This window comes from Dunckerocampus dactyliophorus, chromosome 2 (assembly GCF_027744805.1).
Source record: "Dunckerocampus dactyliophorus isolate RoL2022-P2 chromosome 2, RoL_Ddac_1.1, whole genome shotgun sequence".
Lineage (NCBI taxonomy): Eukaryota > Metazoa > Chordata > Actinopteri > Syngnathiformes > Syngnathidae > Dunckerocampus > Dunckerocampus dactyliophorus.
The window spans coordinates 36,375,846-36,392,823 of NC_072820.1; the positions used below are offsets into that span (position 1 = coordinate 36,375,846).

The following is a 16,978-nucleotide window of genomic DNA, read 5'->3' on the forward strand; positions in this document are numbered from 1 at the left end:
CGTGTGTACCTTTTTAGTTCATTCGAACGTGCAAAAGATTCTCTTTATCTACTTAAATGCAACACAGTTACCGTACCAAACAGTGATGGAGGCGGTAAGGACACTTTCGATAGTGCATCTATAGAAGCAACTCAGGATTTTTAGTGGACATGCCAAATTTCCTCAGTCTTCTCAGGAAGTACAGTCTCCTTTGGGACTTCTTGATAATTTGCTGGGAGTTATGAGACCAGGTGAGGTCCTCGCTGATGTGTGTGCCAAGGACACAGTGGATTTCACCCTCTCCACCTCAGTCTCACCAATAAACAGGGGTCTATGTGGCTCCTTTTCCCTTGTTCTTGGGTCAATGATCATCTCTTTAGTCTTATCTGTATTGAGAAGGAGATTGTTATCACGACACCAAGCTATGAGGTCCGCCACCTCTCTTCTGTATGATGTTTCAACATCACCAGTGATTAGGCTGATGAATGGTACGGTAACTGTACAACACGTGATAGGAAGGCACTCCAGCGGGTGATCAAGACCTCACAGAACATTGTTGGGGCAACCCTCCCCTCACTGCAAGACATTTATAAATCTCGAGTCCTACGAAGAACACACAACCTCATCAAGGACAGCACACATCCACAACACTCATTATTCACACTCCTACCGTCAAGCAGACGCTACAGGAGTTTGAAGGCCAGGACCACAAGACTGGCAAACAGCTTTTACCCACAGGTCATCAGGCTTCTCAACGAAGCACTCACACACGCTGCACGCAACACACACACACACACATACACTCATAGCACTATTTATTTATTTGTATTAATGTCTCTTCTGTTGTTGTTGCTTAATTTGTTGGTATTTATGTTTCTTTTGTTCTTATTCTTTTTCTTGTGTTTTTATTTCTTTTTTTGGGAGAATGAACAGAACAAGAATTTCATTGCATAGCAGAACTACCCGTTTTACTGTGCATATGACAATAAAACTCTTGAATCTTGAAATTTGCTGTGGTGAAGTCTGCAATTAAGTTGCACAAGCAGTGTGAGCAAAAACAAACATGGCCATCTTGCAAAAAAAAAGACTACTGTGACTGTCGTTTTCAGTATATTTCCACTAATCTTTGGACATGCTTTTTGTCCCCATGCATGCAACCATGTGACCAAGCTTCAAAACTGTGCTGGCTCCTCTATGCCGATTGTCTTACGGCCAAATAGCGCTCCCTCTTCCTGAGATGCTTGCTTTAACATTAACATTGGCCAATTAAAGTATAACTAGAGACATGAGAACTGCAGTCAGTCACATGTAATGTTGATTTCATGCATCTGAGTAGGTAATGTTTTGTAGAAAGTGGTGTATGGTAGGGTATGGTTTATTTTTTTCAGACATGTTTAACAGGTTTTATTAAGGAACATCATGTGGTTACATTACATAGTTCAACATGTCTGAAAAGGAGTAGGAAGAAGCAGAGTTTATTTGATCCTACCCCTTCTGCATGGCTATTACTGAAAATGTAATAGGATTATTTTCTTAGTCCTTCTGCTGTGACTCCGAGTGGTTCATGCTTCTGTGCCTCTCTTCTGATGCCGCCATGAGACTTTCAAAGCTCTGCAATTCTCCATCAAATTGCTAGGGGCAGTTTTTTCTGGGGAGCCAACTCAGTGAGAAACTGGTTAACTACAGTATTTGGCTTGTTAGCTGGCTTTGTTGCTAATGGACAATGGCTTCTACAGCAACATGGAGAGTGTACTGGAACACTTTTATTGCGAAAGTTGATTCGAAATCAGTGGATAAGCCTAAAAAACATGATTAACTGCCAGGTGGCAACAGGTGTGGCTCGTCCCTTCACCAGGATGACAGAAAAGGAATGTGACAATACGCTTAAGGAAACGATACAAACTAGGGCTGGGCGATATATCTATTTTTAAAATATCAATATTTACTTTAAGCACGATATAAAAACCAACCATATTGTTTATCGATTTAGACTGGATTTGTGCTGTATCTCTCTCATCCCTGCATGCAGGAGGACAGTCAAAGCGACAGCCAGGAATAAGTGGTAGCTCAGTAATGTGGAGTTACTTTGAATTCAGAGCATTAAAAAAATCTTTTTCACCACCTTAAAACTTGGCACAAACTCCAATACGAGGAATGTGTGAATGCGTCTGCTGCACTCCTGTTGCGTTCCTCATGAAAGGAAAAGCAAACATGAAGTTGGATGTCAGCCCCATCAGCAGTGTAGTGCATCGACAGTGACTTACCCCCCACAGCCAGTTTTAGTTGGATTTTGGTGATGAAGAATGTAGTTGCAGTTAGTTGCTGGAGTCACTTAAGTAAAGCGTTTGGCTTCTGAAAACAATATGCGTTCAAAAGAGTAATAGATTTACATCACAAAAATGCCTCCTTGAAAAAATCAGACCTCACAAATCGCTCTGCGTTACTTTTCCCTTTCATCATATCACTGCGCACTGTCGCCTGTCCATTGTTGTGTATAGGATGAAGATTGCTGCAACGCTCCGCATCAGTTCCCCCTCACTGTGCCCGGACTGCTGTGTCATGGTGTGGCGAGCTTACACGGGAAGTGCCACTCTCACTGCTGGTTGTTTACACTATGGACCGTCAATAAATTACTATTGCGTTGAAGAAAGTCTAGGACCCTATCATTTCCGGAATCGTGGAATTGGCCAGTAAAAATGGAATCTACTGCTCAACGCGGACTCTTGCAGAAAGTGCCATGCGAATGAAATAATGTCATCATGAGAATAGGGAAAGTTTGTGAGGGGAAGTATTTACCCAGCGGGCCACTCAATTGTGGCGGAATCTCATCATAAATACGACTAAACATGCCGAAACGGCGGCGAAAAACCTTGTAAGCTCTTGTTACAGAGCGTGAATGGAAGCTAGCAGGGTTAGCTTAGTTTAGGACTGCGTGCTAGTGCAGCTGTGTGTGTGTGTGTGTGTGTGTGTGTGTGTGTGTGTGTGTGTGTGTGTGTGTGTGTGTGTGTGTGTGTGTGTGCGTGCGAGTCAGGCTGGATGAGTATTTTTTCACCGTCTTCTGTTTTACCGCTTTAATTTAAGGGCCATTTTACAATGCCCACTGAAGATGTGCAGGTTCTGAGTGAAAAGAGATGAGAGGCTTATTAGGAGTTTATTCTTGCACCCAGCTTGTATCACCCGTCAATTGCCATTCTCGACACACACGACACACTTCCGGCCCTCTTTTAAAAATAAGAGCGCACTTTGTCACATTTGTCTAATTGTGTAAACAAAATAAGGATGTCAGAAAAATATCTTACATTGCATTATTATTAATGCTTTGTAGAGCTATTTTCGTAACCATATTCGATTCCACAAATTCATTTTTGTAACAAAAGCTTATTATTTAAAAAAAAAAAAAAGGATCGGTATTGGATCGGAAAGACAAAGGAAAGACATCGAAAGCCAAAAACTGTGGATCGAGACATCTCTACTTTAAACCGCACAAGGTCAACATGTTGGTGTTCCTTGCTCGGGATCTGTCTAATTAAGTGGCTACAGATTTGCATATGGCCTGTGGGGCGAGTCTGCACTTTGTTTACCTGTTAGAATAATATTCAGTGTTCATTATTAATTGAAGTGCAATTGGTTTACAGAGACTTGATACTCCATTTTATTAGTTGTTTTTTATTGTTGTGTGTGGTTTTTATTGGAGTGTGTTTTTTTTTTTGTAACAGAGACACGGTTTATTTTTTATATTTTTTGGTTCTGATTGTGATTTTTATTTAAGTGCAAAATTTGTTATTGTGACAGGCCTACGTGTTGGCAGTTTAGCAAGATGGTTGATATATTTAGCAAGTAAGGGTGCGCTTTTAAGTGTTTCTTGCGTCATGCATTTATTTGGTCATTAAATACAAGCCATCAACAAATGTAATGAATCCGCCGAACAGGCGAGCGGGAGTGAGCTCCATTTCCGTAACACAGTGCAATGTACACCTGAAAGCTGTAAAACAGGAATTAAAAAAACTCCAAACAGTAACCCACCGTTAAATAAAAAGTCTATTTGTCCAGTAAAATTTTCATTGTACTTTTCTTCAAATGAATGTTAAAATATTGTCTTGTCTCGTTCTCATGGACCCAATGTCGTGCATCATCTCGTCTTGTCAGTTAGGTGTCTCGTGACACCCGTAGCGGAAAGTAAACATTTACGTTTGTATGCAGTTTCTGATCTGCTGCAATGTCATAATACTATTTTGGGTCCAATAATTGTGCTAATTTCTCCACTTTTTTCGCCATTTTCAGTCTAGTGACAGTTATGGGCTGCTCTGTAAAGTAGGCCAGCTGTGTGCAGCAGGAGTTCAATAACACCTTTTCAACTTGGTTTCCCACCATGGCTGAAGAGGACTATGACACCTTTGTGGATTGGAACCAGATGGGGGATCAGGCGAAAAGCGGAAGTCCCACCAAGGTGGACTGTAAGGACCTCAGAGAGTTCAAGCAGATGGCTCGCCAGGGTTACTGGGCAAAGAATCACAAACTCCGGGCACAAGTGTACCAGCAGTTGATCAAAACCATCCCGTGTCGCACGGTGACTCCGGATGCTGAGGTGTATCGAGACCTGATGGGAAGCGCAGCCACTAAAAAGCCGTCTTCTAACATCCCGCTGCCAGAGTTTGTGGATGGGGCCACTGTGCCACGCTACTGCCTGAAAGCAGATGCAGTAGGCTCCGCCCACCGCATAATCAACTGCCTGGCTGGTCAGTTTCCCGACATTTCCTACTGCCCGTCCCTTCCAGCCGTTACATCCTTGCTCCTGCACTTCAGCGCCAACGAAGCTCAGTGTTTTGAGCATGTGAGCCGCATACTCGCGTGCAACGAGCCAGGCAAGCGGCTCCTGGATCAGACCTTTCTTGCCTATGAATCTGGCTGCATGACCTTCGGGGACCTGGCCAACAAGTACTGCGCGCCGGCTCACAAGCTGATCGTGGCCACAGCCCAGGATGTGCTGGAAGTCTACTCGGACTGGCAGCGCTGGGTGCTCGGCGACCTGCCCTTCAGCCACATGGTTCGTGTCCTGGATGTCTTCATGGTGGAGGGCTACAAGATTCTGTACCGCGTGGCCATAGCGTTACTCAAATTCTACCGGAAGCACCAGGCGGGGGCCGCAGCAGGACAGGGGAACCAGCAGCAGGATTCCGCCAAAGTCAAGTCAGATATTCAGGCTTTCATCAAAGGAATCTCCTCCGTCGTCACGCCTGATAAACTTCTGGAGAAGGCCTTCTCCATTCGTCTGCTGAGTCGCAAGGAGATCACGCTGTTGCAGCTGACCAATGAAAAGTCCCTGCAACAAAAAGGCATCACTGTCAAGCAGAAGAGGTAGACCCACTTCATTTACACAACCAGAAGTGTTTGTTGTGATTTCTCTCACTCACTTACATTCTATTTCATCCTTATTTGGTTTCTGCCACCTTCTTCCATGCATCTTCCATCTCATCTTCACTTGCTTCCCCTTTTGGTTCAGATTTAGGTGGGTTTTCTCCTCTCTTCTACCATCTATTTCTATTGTTTTTGTTTGCGTCTGGCTCACTTTCAGCAAACAGGTATCTCACAAAAGTGATTACACTACTCGCATTTCAGCAAGCATTTTTATTATCGGCTCAACGCACAATACTGTAGAAATGAAACTTGCATATAATTTAGACCAGCCGTTCCCAAACTTTTCACAGTCGCATACCCCTTTAGACATCTGACTGGAAGTCATTTACCCCCTATTCCTGCACACTTAAAAAGCATAAACCACACAATTAAACATATTTGATATATTATTAAATAGATCTCATATTATGACATTATATTAGGAAATCCCATGTCTTATTGTGTCTTATTTTTCAACAGCACACATAGGCAACTATACAGAGGGTTTTAGTAGGCCAAGATACAGTGGTGTGAAAAAGTGTTTGCCCCCTTCCTTTTTTTCCATGTTTGTCACACTTAAATGTTTCAGATCATCAAACAAATGTGAATAGTAGTCAATGGCAACACAACTGAACACAAAATGCATTTTTTAAAAGAAACTTTATTATTACGGGACAAAAAAAATCCAAACCTACATGGCCTTGTGTGGAAAAAGTGATTGCCTCCTAAACCTAATCACCGGTTGGGCTCCCCTTAGCAACAACAACTGCAATCAAGTGTTTGCGATAACATAAAGCACCTTTTTAAGGTCATGCCACAGCATATTGATAGTATTCAGGTCAGGTTGACTAGGCCACTCAAGTCCTCATTTTGTTTTTCTTCAGCCAGACTTGCTGGTGTGTTTTGGATCATTGTCCTGCTGCAAAACCCAAGTTTGCTTCAGCTTGAGGACATGAACAGATGGCCGGACATTCTCCTTCAAGATTTTTTGGTAGACAGCAGAATGGATGCTTCCATTTATCATAGCAAGTCTTTCAGGTACTTAAGCAGCAAAACAGCCCCAGACCATCATACTACCACCAACATATTTTACTGTTGGCATGATGTTCTTTTTCTGAAACACAACGTCACTTTTACGACAGATGTAATGGGACACAAACCTTCCAAAAACTTTTGTGTCATTGTGGGGTCTTTTGTGACCTCTTGGATGAGTCGTCGCTGTGCTCTTGGGGTAATTTTCCCAACGCTTTAGAAATGGCTTTATAACCCTTTCCAGACAGGTTTGGCAGGTGGCAGATTTCTCTTCTGTTTGGTGCATTTATTTATAACAAGTGGTGACAAGCTGTGGTAAGATGTGAACTGAGCTCTCATGTTGTGTTTTGGTCTGCAACAACATGCCAGTAAACGTAATAATTAATTAATAATAGACCAGCTCTCATTTAGCACACTATAAATGATCTTGAAAAATCTTCAAGAGTAAACACTTAAACACAATGCACAACACCCTCAAACGTATTTATTCATCTAACATACATGGAACAATTAACAACTTCATGCTGTCGCCTTTCTTCTGCATTGTACTACCTGTGCTGTGGCTGTTCACATGAGGCGTTCGAGCGCATTATGTAAATCTCTGAGTTCAGAGCAAATGTAGTCGAGCAGTTTTTAATTTTTATTTGCGTACCCCAGTACGCACTTACTATCTCCTGAAAATGACTCGACACACAGCCATTATTTTCTAAATAAATTGCCAACACAAGTGAACATGTTCAAAGTGTCAATATTTTAGTGTGAGCAACATTATCTACCACTGCCTTAATCCTCTTGGGTATGGAATTCACCAGAGCTGCACGGTTGTTACGGGAATCCTCCATCACCTTCCTCAGCAAGGTACTTTATCAACTTGCACTTGTGTTTGGGCTTGTTATCATGTTGGAAAACAGTTTCCCAAGCTCTGCTCCACATTGTCACAGTACATGGTAGAATTCATGATTCCCTCAGTGAACCACAGCTCTCCAGTGCACTCCTGCAGCACCAGACCATGAGTTTACCACCACCATGCTCGACTGTAAGCAATTTACAATTATCTCTGGACTCACTTGTGTTGCCAGCTATTTAGACAATAATGGATGTGTGTTGGCTCATTTTCAGTGCATAGAAAATCTGTACCAATGCAATATACAAGCTGTACACTGACTACACTAAAGTATATCCTCCTTTCATTTTGATAATACAGTCCCTTGACAAGATATAATAAAATAGTTGCTAAAATGTGAGGAGTGTACTCTCACTTTAATGAGATGCTGTATAGTCAAAGCACTCACTATTCACCCTTAGCTAGATGACTGACGTTTCACTTCCTGTGTCTCCAGAAAGAATGTGCAGCTGGCACTCAACCCAGAGACCTTCTCCTCAGAGATTGTCAGCACAAAGGAGATGCGAGACATCTGGTCCTGGATCCCTGAGCGCTTCGCCCTGTGCCAACCTCAGCTCCTCTTCACCACGTCCACACATGGCTGTAGCCTCAACAGGTACACTGTTTTTCATCACTTGTGTGCTTATACCTTGGGTTACATAGACTGTAAATATCCACTGTGACATCTTCACCCAGATTCTACTCCCACTGCGAAGGCTATGAGCCCACTCTGCTGCTCATTAGAACCACAGATGGAGATGTATGCAAGCACATAAAAACACTTGCAACAGATATACGGTACTTAAAATGCTGAGTAATGGATGATGGCAACTCTTCTTTGACTCAGGTATGTGGAGCCTTCCTGTCTACAGATTGGGAAGAACGCAAGCGGGGTGGCAATAAGCTAAGTTTCTTCGGCACGGGAGAGTGCTTCATTTTTAGAGTGAGTTGTTTTTTTTATTTATTTTTGTTTGTCAGAGATAGTTGATATTTGTATTTATTTTATTATAAGATCAGATCAAATGTATTTATCTCACATTGGGCAAAGTCCTCTGTTGCAGCAGAAAATTCAGAAAACTACTAAACTAAAAATAAGAGAAATGAATAAAGATGAGAGTGATGAGCGTATGTATTGCACACACATGGCACGGCATTAAAAAAAAAAAATTACACTGTATGCACGTTTACAAATGTGAGTTAAAATATACATACATATATATTTATTTATAGTAATATAGTATAGTTTCTTTAGCAAATTATTGTTTATTTGATGTGGACATCACAATTACATTGGACAGACCGGATGCATGTTTGAGTGTTTTAGCATATGTGCTAATTCGCAGCACTTGTCCACAGGAGGCTTTTGAAATTATAAAAACATTTAACAAGAGTAAAAGAAGAGAGGAAATAAAAATAGAAACGAAAATACAGTGTACAATAACAGTTGAGAGGCGGGGTACACCCGCCAACCATCACAGGGCACATATAGACAAACAACCATTCACACTCACATTCATACCTATGGACAATTTAGAGTCTCCAATTCACCTAACATGCATGTTTTTGGAATGTGGGAGGAAACCGAAGTACCCGTTGAAAACCCCCACACACACGGGGAGAACATGCAAACTCCACACAGAGATGCCCAGCAGAGATCTTCCCGATCTCCAGACTGTGTGGCCTGTGTGACTGTGTGCTAACCACTCAGTCACCGTGAACCCCTACTGGGATAATTATTGCAGATAATTATTGCAGTTTTCCTGCCCTCTGGGAACGTTCGTTTGGATTGACAAGTTTACTAAGTAAATAATTGGTTCCAACAGACAGCTCAGATATTTCTTAATAAATGTAGCATTTAAGTTTTGTGTGTCCTTAGATGTGGAATTACTCTTGTTAGCAATCACTTTTTTAACTTCACAACATACCTCATTTATGTAAAAGAGGTCTGTGCGATCGGGTCGAATTCTTCAGGAGATGACTCAGTAGATTTAAAATGACTTGCTAATTCTTGTACACATTCAATAAGAAAATATTAAAACCGTTTGTAATAGACTCAGGACTATCAATAACTTTATTACATGCTTAAGGGCAGTTTATTTTAGGATGTGTGTTGAGTTATTTTCTTTGAGTTTAGTTTGTGTTGCCACAGTTTAGAGCTGTGGTCATGTCTTCAATTAAGTTGGTACTTAGGCTATCCACCAAAAGAATGTCTTGTGTACTTTTTTTTTGCAATATCATATCATTGCCAGCAGAGGGTGGTGTGCACTCTAGCTTCACCAGATTTTGACTTGAACATAATTGGCCTCAAAATGCATCCAAAGATTTGCTGAATCAAAACAATCGAATTTGACATGTTGTCATGTACGTATATTACATTTTTTTTTTAAATGCACCAGTCTTTTTCTGTCTGTGTGGTGCATTGCCGAGTTTGCTGTACTATAAATAGAAAATATTATGTCTCAGATGCCCAGAGTGTGTGAATTATTTACTCGCACTCGCCATGTTCATGCATAGCTTTGTGCTGTCTGAGCTCTGCACACGAGCAAACACTCCCACGCACGCGTATTCAGACACGGCCAGATCGGAAACTGCTGTAACCTGATCCGGTTGTGTTTCACCAGGGCATCACCTGATACCGTAGGGGAGCATTGAACTGATGTCAGGAAGTAGCAGTCTAAAGCAGACATGTTGTGTACTAGGTGTTGAAATGCGTGTACTGTATATTTATCAAGTTACACCATACAGGTGTACCTTATGAAGTGCCCTATAAATGTTTATGAAGCCTCATGCCCTCTGTTGCTAGCTGAAGCCAGAGATGGAGCGCTATGAGTGGGTGGTGATCCGCCACCCCGAGTTAGCCTCTGCCGTCAAGAATCAGGGCCATGAGGATGCAGGTGCTTCTGACGGCCAAAACTCTGACAGCAGTAGCTTGCAGGAGCCAGAGAAGTTGGCTGGTGAGCTGTCGCCTTTCCTGTCCGCCCGCCATTTCAACCTCAACTCGAAGAATACGTCCATGTTTATGGCAGGAAACTTTGACTCCATCATCGTAGGTGAGTGGAAGCAGAAGACACGTGAACACAACATTGTTTATATCCGTAAAATCTTGCATTTGTGTTCTTATCTTCAATCAGGCGGCGGAGAAGGCAACGCTCTCTACATTGACTCCGAGCTGAACCACGGGCGTACTGGCCGGTGCACAACGTTCGACAATCCTCCGCTGTGTGCTGAGAGCTTCCAGGTGTCCTTGCTGGAAGTGTGGGGCTTCCAGGACACCATGGCCTCTTAATCGCGTCCACTTTACGCAGTGATGATCACTTATTCTAACATAATATGATATTAAGTCCAGAAATGTGTGTGCAATGCATTAAACCGAAGCCGTCCTGTAAATTAGATGTTATTTATTAACCTAATTTCGTCATGAAAAATTATATTTTTTTGATTTGTGTCTATTTGTGTGTGTCTTTTTCTCGCTTGTGCGTACATTTTCTATTAAGTCAGCTGTGGTTTGTTTAGGTGCACAGTGGAATTTGTGAATGTGAATTCTGATCATACATTTTGTTTAAAGATTGCAAAATTCACCTTTAAACAACCCCTACGGTCCTAAAGGAAATATCAACGATCAGATATTGTGTTATTGTGCTTTTCCTCGTCTTTTTCTGGGACTGAAATGTTAAATGAAGTTGTTCCAAGTCAGCTAAAAGTTTCGTCCCTTAGTGGTATACGTGTGAGCTCCAAATGAATTCCTGTGATATGTGCCTGTGAATATAATGTGGTGAATTGGAGAGTTGTCATTTTGCACTATGGTAATGCCAAAGCTGTCAATTGAGTGACCGCTAAGCAAACCTCTTTGTGCTTTTTTTTTTTTTTAAATGAATGTCTATGGGTGCAGTTTGTTTTTGGTTAACAAGCAATGTGACTGTATGTTCTTATTACTTTCCACCCATTATGATAAACAGTGGTAAAAAGAGTCCACAATTGTGGCAAAAATGTTCTCACACTTATGCAACCTTTTGATATTTGGATTCTCCTGTATGGTTAAACGTCAGTTAAAACGTCACAAGTGTCATTTACATATGAAAATACATATCAATGCTTTCTATACATTAACTGTGTTGTCTGACTTATTTCTTTTACTTATCAAGATCATTTCCTCAGACTCTCACAAGTATGCCAGGTACCTAAAGTCAGCTGACCGGGAATCTAACTCTAATCCCCATCTTGTGTCGTCGTCGTCCCCCCCCCCCCCCCCCCCCCCCCATGAACAGCTCATTCTCTTGGTTGTTCTTCCTTTACTCTTATAGTTGTTGTAACACCACAATCTCGTTACCTTCATGTTTTAATACACTTTCCGTGCAAAAAAGTTAGGTATATGGACATAAGGGAAAAATGTTAGTCATGTTTATTTTTGTTGCCTTTGAGGAACCTTCTGACTTTGAACTGCATGACTGGAAATGTTTACGCAGCATACATATTTAAATGTACAATTTAAGACCACGATTAGTTTTTTTGGGGGTGGCTTGAGCATATCCCAGCTGACTTCGAGCGAGAGGTACCCCGGACTGGTTGCCAGTCAATCGTAGGACACAGAAAGACAAACAACCATTCACACTCACATTCATACCTATGGACAATAGAGTCTCCAATTAACAAACATGCATGTTTTTGGAATGTGGGAGGAAACCGGAGTACCCGTAGAAAACCCACGCACACACGCAAGCTCCACACAGAGATGCCCAAACGGAGATTCAAACCCACATCTTCCTGATCTTATTTGGAATGTGGGAGGAGTGACCAGAGAAAACCCAAGCATGCACAGGAAGAACATGCAAACGCCACACAGAGATGCCCAATGGAGATTCAAACCCAGCTCTTTCAGGTCTCCTGATTCTGTGGCCAACATGCAAACCACTAGGTCACCATGCGGCCTATAAGAGGTTTCAGTTAAAAAAAAACAAAATTTTTTTATTCAATTTCATTTATTTTATATAACATTTGTTTTATCTCCTCCCTGAGCTACCACCTTATCGTGGTGGAGGAGTTTGCATGTCCCGATGGTCCTAGGAGCTAAGTTGTCAGGGGTTTTTATGCCCCTGGTAGGGTCACCCACAACAAACAGGTCCTAGGTGAGGGACCAGACAAGGAGTAGCTCAATAGACCTCTATGACGATAAAAAAACATTGGACCACATTTTCCCTCGCCCGGACGCGGGTCACCGGGGCCCCCCTCTGTAGCCAGGCCTGGATGAGGGGCACGATTGTGAGCATCTGGTGCCAAAAGGGTCGGGTGCAGAGTGAGCTGGGTGGCAGCCGAAGGCGGGAACCTTGGCGGTCCGATTGGGAGGAACGGCCCCTCTGATCTGAACCCGAGCGGTGCTTTGTTATTGGACTTCTGTGCTCGTCACAGATTGTCGATAACAACCACTATGTTCAAGCATAAGGGTGTCCACATGTGCACTTGTCACCAGGACACCCTAGGCCGCACTTCTATGATTGACTTTGTGTTCGTATCATCGGACTTGCGGCCATATGTTTTGAACACTCAGGTGAAGAGAGGAGCAGAGCTGTCAACTGATCACCACCTGGTGGTACGTTGGCTCCGATGGTGGGGGAGGATGCCGGTCAGACCTGGCAGGCCCAAATGTATTGTGAGGGTCTGCTGGGAGCGACTGGCTGAGTCCCCTGTCAGAAGGAGTTTCAACTCCCACCTCCGGGAGAGCTTCGACCATGTTCCGAGGGAGGTGGCGGACATTGAGTCTGAATGGGCCATGTTCCGTGACTCTATTGTCAAGGCAGCTGATCAGAGCTGTGGCCGTAAGGTAGTCGTACCTGTCATGGCGGTTATCCCAGAACCCCTTGGTGGACACCAGTGGTGAGGGATGCCGTCAAGATGAAGAAGCAGTCCTATCGGGTCTTTTTGGCTCATGGGACTCCAAAAGCAGCTGACAGGTATCGGCAGGCCAAGCAGTCTGCGGCTCTGGCAGTCGCTGAGGCAAAAACTCGGACATGGGAGGAGTTCGGAGAAGCCATGGAGAACGACTTCCGAACGGCTTCGAAGAGATTCTGGACCACCATTTGGCGTCTCACAAGGGGGAAGCAGTGCACAGTCAACACTGTGTATGGTGGAGATAGTGTGCTGCTGACCTCAACTCGGGATGTTGTTGATCAGTGGAAAGAATACTTCGAAGACCTCCTCAATCCCACCGACATGTCTTCCTTTGAGGAAGCAGAGCCTGGGGACTCCACGGTGGGCTCTCCTGTCTCTGGGGCTGAGGTTGCTGAGGTTGTCAAAAAGCTCCTCAGTCGCAGGGCCCCGGCGGTGGATGAGATCCGCCCGGAGTTCCTTAAGGCTATGGATGTTGTAGGCATGTCTTGGTTGGACTCTGCAGAATCGCGTGGACATCGGGGGCAGTACCGATGTGGAATCACACTCCTCAGCCTCCCTGGTAAGGTCTATTCAGGGGTTCTGGAGAGGAGGATCCGCCGGATAGTTGAATCTCGGATTCAGGAGGAGCAGTGTGTTTTACGTTCTGGTCATGGAACTGTGGACCAGCCCTGCACTCTCAGCAGGGTCCTTGAGGGTGCATGGGAGTTTGCCCAACCAGTCTACATGTGTTTTGTGGACTTGGAGAAGGCATTCAACCGTGTTCCTCGAGGAATTCTGTGGGGAGTACTCCGGAAGTATGGGGTATCGGACCAGCTAATTCAGGCTGTTCATTCCCTGTATGACCGGTGTCAGAGTTTGGTTTGCATTGCCGGCAATAAGTCGGACCCGTTTCCAGTGAGGGTTAGACTCCGCCAGGGCTGCTCTTTGTCACCAATTCTGTTCATTATTTTTATGGACAGAATTTCTAGGCGCAGCCAGGGCGTTGAGGGGTTCCGGTTTGGTGGCTGCAGTATTGTGTCTCTGCTTTTTGCAGATGATGTGGTCCTGCTGGCTTCATCGAGCCGTGAACTTCAACTTTCACTGGATTGGTTCACAGCCGAGTGTGAAGCGGCAGGGATGAGAATCAGCACCTCCAAGTCCGAGTCCATGGTTCTCGCCCGGAAAAGTGTGGAATGCCATCTGTGGGTCCGGGATGAGATCCTGCCCCAAGTGGAGGAGTTTAGGTACCTCGGGGTCTTGTTCACGAGTGAGGGAAGGATGGACGGCAAGATCGACAAGCGAATTAGTGCGGCGTCTGCAGTGATGCGGACTCTACATTGGTCTGTTGTGGTAAAGAGAGAGCTAAACCGAAAGGAAAAGCTCTCAATTTACCGGTCGATCTACGTTCCTACCCTCACCTATGGTCATGAGCTTTGGGTAGTGACCGAAAGGACAAGATCGCGAGTACAAGCGACCGAAATTAGTTTTCTCCGTATGGTGGCTTGGCTTTCCCTTAGAGATAAGGTGAGAAGCACTGTCATCCGGGAGAGACTCGGATTAGAACCGCTACTCCTCCGCATTGAGAGGAGCCAGATGAGGTGGCTTGGGCATCTGGTCAGGATGCCTCACGGACGGCTCCCTGGGGAGGTGTCCAGGGCAAGTCCGACCACTAGAAGGCCTCGGGGAAGACCCAGGACATGTTGGAGAGACTATATGTTTTCCAACTGGCCTGGGAACGCCTCGGGATCCGCCGGGAGGAGCTGGACGAAGTGGCCGGGGAGAGGAAAATCTGGGCCTCCCTGCTTAGGCTGTTGCCCCCGCGACCCGATCTCGGATAAGCGGTAGAAGATGGATGGATGGATGGATCATTTGTTTATTTTTACATTTTGAAATGTATTCCCATCCCTGACATGTTTGAGGGGAAAATTGCATCTTAATTGTATACAAGTATGGTTAATTTGGGACTTTTTTGTGTTAGAATCACACTTAATATGTAGAGGTGCGTCTCAATAAATTTGAAAAAAAAATTCTGTAGGGGGTTTCTGAGGCGTGAGTTGTACCTCTATTGAGTAAGAGTATGGTTAATTTTTTTGTTATATAATTTTTTTAATGTATGAAAATAGTACTTAAAAAATAGATGCAGTGTCTATCTTTACAGTGTCTGTATTTTGACACCTTTCCAGCTAAAATATACCAATTTAATAAAAACAATATTTTTAATAATTTACATGTATTTTACATGATATATTACATACAACAAAATGTTTCAAGAATTCTTTTAAATTTTATTTTTTTAATAACTATCGGGGCCGGGTATAATTCTCATGTATTAGACATGAGAATTAATTTCAATAATTTAAATCATTGTTAAAACAGCCACTTCATTTGCAGCCTCATGCAACTGGTGAGATGTAATGTCTTAGATGGCAAAGTGCTGTAGTAATTCCCTCTTTACGATAAGTGGCATTGACTCCGGCTTGCCAAGGCTGCGCTGTTCATTCAGGATTCTACTAATCACACATGCATGTCTATATTTAGCTTCCTTCCTTTGGGTGTGGGTCTGGCTGGTGCATCTCTTGAAGACCGCACTGTCCTCAGCCTGGGCAGTAAGATGCTTATGTCTTAACCCTGTACTGAGACTGGCTTCTTCTCAACCAACCCCCAACCCCTTCATGTAAATTAACAAGGGTTTAAAAGAGCAGACGACAGGAGACAACCCAGAGTTTTTGTATTGGAAAAAAGCCCATGCATTCGAACAATGCTGTAACCTCCCTATGCCCTTGTGAAAATTTGTCACCATTCCCCTCTAGGAGGCAATCCCACTTACAAGGCCTATTTACACAATCCATCCTCCAATAAGACAAACAAATGTCATTTTGTGTGTGCATGATCATCATAACCAAACAACTACTGTCAAATGCACCTTGCAATGCATCTCTGTCCGAAGGCCCAGCATGCTATAGGAGGTGCAGAAATGGCATCACGTGTGAAGGGGCTTTACCGTGACGCTATAAGAGGGGAGGGGTCCTTCTCTGGTGCTGACTGGACTGCAGAGGAGGAATGATGGAGGGATAGATGGATGGAGGAAGAGGAGGAGCTGTTTTCTGACTCACACACCATCCCCCCCTTACCCGCCTCCCTTGCTTGCAACTTGGAGTTGGGAGGGGGGAATCTCTGCACCCTCCCCCCTCCATGCATGCATATTCTCTTGTGGCCCACGTTGCAGCATGTCACATCTCAGTGTAAATGCAAGCTTGAGTACTAGTGCAAACTGCAAGAATAGCTCTATCCATCTGTCCATATTGTCCTCATTAGAGTCACAGGTGAGCTGGAGCCTATCACAGCTGATTTTGGACTTGGACTGGTCGGCTGTCAATGAGCTAAATAGGATGTTGTATCAATACAATGCATAAATATGACCTTGCATCCACTCCCATGCTATACTGTTTTATTTTAGTCTTTATGAATGTATTTTTGTTCATATTTATATGTTAGCTAAATATGGCAAACTATGAATTACATTGATTTGTCAATATATAAGTCAATAAATGCGTTAAATCTTTGAATCCTCAATCAAAAGGGAAACCCGCAGCGGACTGTCCCAAATTAACTCATCCGAGGGGTGGCCTTCACGAAATTAGCCACAAAAATAATCTATAAATTTCCTCAAATCAGAATGAAAAATACATAAATGTGATATGTAAAGCGTAGTTTTGAATACGTTGTACAGAATGGTAAATTATAGGTGAATGTTTATCTAAGCGCGCCCCCCTTTACGAGGAGTCTTGATGTGTTCCAAGGCGGTCAGGTGATTTTTTTTCCGCTTCG

General features: G+C 43.6%; 1 protein-coding gene across 2 annotated transcripts in view; it reads left to right on the forward strand.

The window, feature by feature from the left end:
* tbc1d24 (TBC1 domain family, member 24) overlaps nucleotides 1-11,380 on the forward strand; it is a 19,951-nt gene extending 8,571 nt beyond the window's left edge. For both annotated transcript variants that reach the window (XM_054768299.1, XM_054768298.1), the window contains exons 2-7: nucleotides 4,261-5,334; nucleotides 7,746-7,904; nucleotides 7,985-8,048; nucleotides 8,136-8,231; nucleotides 10,092-10,338; nucleotides 10,420-11,380. In XM_054768299.1, the coding sequence (XP_054624274.1) occupies nucleotides 4,349-5,334; nucleotides 7,746-7,904; nucleotides 7,985-8,048; nucleotides 8,136-8,231; nucleotides 10,092-10,338; nucleotides 10,420-10,574 (1,707 nt within the window). In that variant the 5' untranslated portion in view covers nucleotides 4,261-4,348 and the 3' untranslated portion in view covers nucleotides 10,575-11,380. The remainder of the gene's footprint in view (nucleotides 1-4,260; nucleotides 5,335-7,745; nucleotides 7,905-7,984; nucleotides 8,049-8,135; nucleotides 8,232-10,091; nucleotides 10,339-10,419) is intronic.
* The last annotated feature ends 5,598 nt before the right edge of the window (nucleotides 11,381-16,978 follow it).